At 41.6% G+C, this 4,500-nt stretch overlaps 1 protein-coding gene across 1 annotated transcript; it reads right to left on the reverse strand.

Annotated features, from left to right (window-relative positions):
- Nucleotides 1-1,069: 1,069 nt before the first annotated feature.
- LOC118921817 (olfactory receptor 7D2) lies at nucleotides 1,070-2,029 on the reverse strand. Its single transcript, XM_036903928.2, is given in 1 exon segment — nucleotides 1,070-2,029. A coding segment is annotated over 1 exon segment (939 nt). The 5' UTR covers nucleotides 2,009-2,029.
- Between the last annotated feature and the right edge of the window lie 2,471 nt (nucleotides 2,030-4,500).

The following is a 4,500-nucleotide window of genomic DNA, read 5'->3' on the forward strand; positions in this document are numbered from 1 at the left end:
TACATGTTAAATCGGCTTTCTCACAGCCGTTCTTAAGCTTTCTAACTTTGGAGTGGAAACACCTATAATGCCGCCATCATTGCCCACATTCCAGAGTATTTGGATCTAGGATGCCTTCATTCCACAATATCTGCATCAAGGGAACAGTGACCATGAGGAATAATGGACCAGCTCTTTAATTGTTTTAACCTACAAGGGATGCATCACTCATATTTTCTTGAACAAATCAAAACATATTATTACCACTTTTAATTTCAATGGATTAAGGAAATGCAGTTCTCTTGGGTGTTCAGTTAGATAAGATGACCAGAAATAATGTCAATCAGCAGTGAAATTCACAATAGAAATAAACACATCAAAATCCATCTGAGAAGTTGTGCAGCCTTCTAGGTAAGAATATCTGCTTGTGGATAGAGTTCTGGGTTTGAATCCTGATTCTATAACTTGTATTATATTCCTGCTCTGTAACTTTGGAAAAGTTTTTTTGTTTGGTTGTTTGTTTTTTTAGCACTCAGAGTCTCAATTTTCCCACTGCTAAAATTAGGAAATAATCACTCCCTTTGGGGAACATTACATAACATAATAGCAATTAGCACAGGCTTACCATGTAATTCCCACTAAAACATGAAGTATATTTTAATAGGTATTTTAATCCTATTTTAGACAGTAAAGCAAAAAAATCACACACACATAACAATGTTGGAGATACACACACATTAACAACACAGATCTACAATCTAAGACATAGAAATTAAGGAGAGCGATCAACAGTTTATGCCTTCTAGGCCACCATCTGAGACACCAGCACTCTACTAAATGCTTCAGATCAAAGTTCAGAGCTCACTAGAATGGAAATAATAAAGAAGACTCAGGACAAAATTTTTAGATCATCAAAGGAATTCCTGGGATTTTAGTTGTTTTAAAAGTATGTAAAATCTAAGAGAGAAGGAATTCACAGGTCCTTCAGGACTGGAGGAAAGTAAGAGAGTTTGAGAGACTCGAGAGGAAGAACTTCAGAATCAGTTCCTGCCCTGGGGGCCCACAGGACACCTCAGCCCAGGTGGGTCCATTACAGACACCAGGCTGCGCGGCCGAGGAGCCTTCCCAGGGCCCCCTTGACGTCCTTGTTCCGCAGGCTGTAGATGAAGGGGTTCAGCATGGGGATGACCACCGTGTACATCACTGAGGCCACTGAGACTTTCTGGGAGGCCTGGGTCACAGCAGAAGTGAAGTGGACTCCAACTCCAGTCCCATAAAATAAAGAAACCACAGTTAGTTAAGACCCACAGGTGGAAAATGCTTTCTGCTTCCCCCCAGATGAGGACATCCTCCTTATGGATGAAGCGATTTGTGAGTAGGAGAAAAGGATCCCAATGAGGGGAAAAACACCCAGCACAACGGTCATGACATATATCAATGTGCTGTTCAGGAAGGTGTCCGAGCAGGCCAAGTTGAGGATGTGGGTCAGCTCACAGAAGAAATGAGGAATTTCGAGATCTCCACAGAAGCTCAGATGCATCATCAAGGTGATGTGAAGGAGGGATGTCAGGAACCCAATGAACCAGGTAACAAACACCAGGAGGCCACAGAGGCGGGGGTTCATGACGGCCGTGTAGTGCAGAGGGTGACAGATGGCCACAAACCTGTCGTAGGCCATCACAGTCAGGAGTAGAGTGTCCAGGATAGGAAACAACATGGAAAAATACACCTGTGTGAGGCAGTACATATAGGAGATGGCTTTGCTCTCTGTCTGGATGTTCACCAGCATCCTGGGGACGATGGTGGTGCTGAAGCAGATGTCCACCAAGGACAGGACAGAGAGGAAGAAGTACATGGGGGAGTGGAGGTGGGGGTCGGAGCCGATGGCCAGGATGATGAGCAGGTTCCCCAGCACGGTGACCAGGTACATGGACAGGAACAGCCCAAATATGAAGGGCTGCAGTTCCGGATCCTCAGAGAACCCAAGGAGGAGGAATTCTAAAATTCGCGTTTGGTTTCCTGTTTCCATGTAGCTGATGTATCTAAGAAGGAGGAGGCAAAAGCAATATGAACTAACAGAAAACTGTTGCCCCCCATCTGATGGAAATGCTGACCACAGCTTTCACTCAAGGTTTTTATGAAGTCAGTCCCTTTGTCTAAGTCGGGTATCCTTTCACTCCTAAGTGGAACTGTATAGAATGGATTTTCTCATCCCAAAACACCTGCATAAAGTATGCATTTTATGACAACCAAACCAAAATGGAATCCTAAGAAACAGAGTCTAGAATCCCCAACCACCTGTCTGAACCACCTCTTTTGTAACAGTCCCATTGGAGGGTCAAAGGGCTTCAAAATGGGATGAACAGACATCACGTGCCTCCCGGCACAGAAAAGGACACATCATTTCTGTAGGACTCCTTCCAAAGATGTAGGAATCCAAGCTGTAGGCTACAGAGCACTGGACATACGCACATGGAAGGACATTCTGCACATCATCTGAGCTGCACACTCAGAAAATCAACGTCATGAGATATAAAGTCAGAGCTGTTACAGATGGAAGGAGGCTAGAAAGGAACTTGGCAACTGCATGTAATATGTGGCCTCGAATCTTCTTTTGCTAAAGGTTATGTTATTAGAATGGTTGTCACAATGAGAAAAGGTTCTGTAAATTTTATAATAGCATAATATCAATGTTAACTTCTTGATTTTGATCTTTGTGCTCTGGTTATATGAGGAAAATGTCCTTGTTTTTACGGAGTACTGATGACTTAGAGGTAAAGAGGTATCTTACTGGCAGGTAAAGAGGTGATTTACTCTCAAGGACTCTGAAAATATACATACAAAGGAAAGGAAGGAAGATAAACGTGGAGAGAGAAGAAAGTAAATGTGATAAAAATGCGGACATTGGCAGATCTGGTAAAGGATATACATAGGAATTACCTACATTGTTCTTTCAACTTTCCCGTAAATCTAAAATGAGGTCGAAATTAAAGTTATGAAGTGGCACTTTCACACAGTGCCAATCATCCAGGTGGAAAATAGGAAGAAAACCCATCCATGAGATCTTATCAGAGAAGTCAGACTTTCAGGAGCTGTGCAGCTGGCAGGACTGCTCCCAGATTTCGAGCCGATGTCCACACTCACCCAGAAACCCCAAGCTGGAGGAATTTAGTCTAACGGGTGCTGGATAGATTGTTCTCTAGGTGCCAGGCAGAAGCAAATCCAATTCTGCTATGGAAGGAGCTGTCATCTGCTTTATATTCCCCTGTATTTTTCTGCACTGCACAAATCATAGTTGTACTTTTGTATATACTATGGCATTATTAAAATAATACCTGTCCCCCTTACTGACTCATATGCCACACGATTTCAGATCACATGTTTTACAACTTACTCATCCTGTATCCCCAGTGCTTTGTACTTGAATAGCACAGTAAGTCAAATGAAGGTGGAAACAAAAAAATGATCATATATAAAAGAAACCAGAAATCTTACAGCTCATCTCACAATGATAATAGATGCAACCACCTGAAAAAGATGAAGCATGGATAGGTGCACTTGATCAAGAATAGCAATGTTAACCCAAATGTAAATCCATGGCACATCATTAAACTCTAAAACAGAAAACAAGTAAACAAAATGCAAAAATGGGAAATTATGTCTGCTGTTACTATAACTATTTAACATTGTTTCTATTAATTCAAAAGAAATCCCATAAGACAAGAAAAGCAAATGAGATATAGTATTAGGAAATCAATACCAAAACTGATCACGCAGCTGATGATATGATCACCTGCTTAGAACATCAAAGAAAGTCAAATTAACACCACTGCAACTAATCAGTGTCAATAACTTGTTTATGTGTCTGCAATCACTAGCGAAGATAAAATAAAAGGTCCATTCACAATGGCAATGACCACTATATACACATCACCTGGCATTTAGAATGTGTCTGGTGAATAAAGGAGTGTCTGTGACATAGAAACTAAGTGAAGGGGGCAGGCTGGAGAAGTAGATACTTTGCTGGAGCATATTCTCCAATACAATAGGCCTCAGAATTATCTGGAGCACTTGTTAAAATAGATTTATGGGTTTCACCCCCAGAGTATCTATCAGCAAGTCTTGGGCAGAGCCTGAGAATCTTCATTTCTTACAAGCACCCAGGCTGCCGTGCCATGAACTCCACTCTTGAGAACTACTAGAGGACAAGATGTTATCAGGTAGACTGGAAATTCTCAAGAAAAGAGTATACTTGAGAGAATGCCATTGCTACTGATGCTGAGAAAGCCACTAGCCTCCAGAATGACGTCCTGGTTTCCATCAGAGCTGGGTGTGGAAGAAAACAGCTGCAATGGAATCAAAGAAAGATATAAATGACCAGGGTAATAAATTCCAGAAATTAAAAAAGAAAATTGGGTCATTAATAACTGAGTCGCCTCCTTCCCCTACCACTTTTTTTTTTGGAATAAAGTTGATAGGCAACACCACATTGGTTTCCGATGTACGACACAGTGACTCAGT

The sequence above is a fragment of the Manis pentadactyla genome, chromosome 12 (genome assembly GCF_030020395.1).
Source record: "Manis pentadactyla isolate mManPen7 chromosome 12, mManPen7.hap1, whole genome shotgun sequence".
Taxonomy (NCBI): Eukaryota; Metazoa; Chordata; class Mammalia; order Pholidota; family Manidae; genus Manis; species Manis pentadactyla.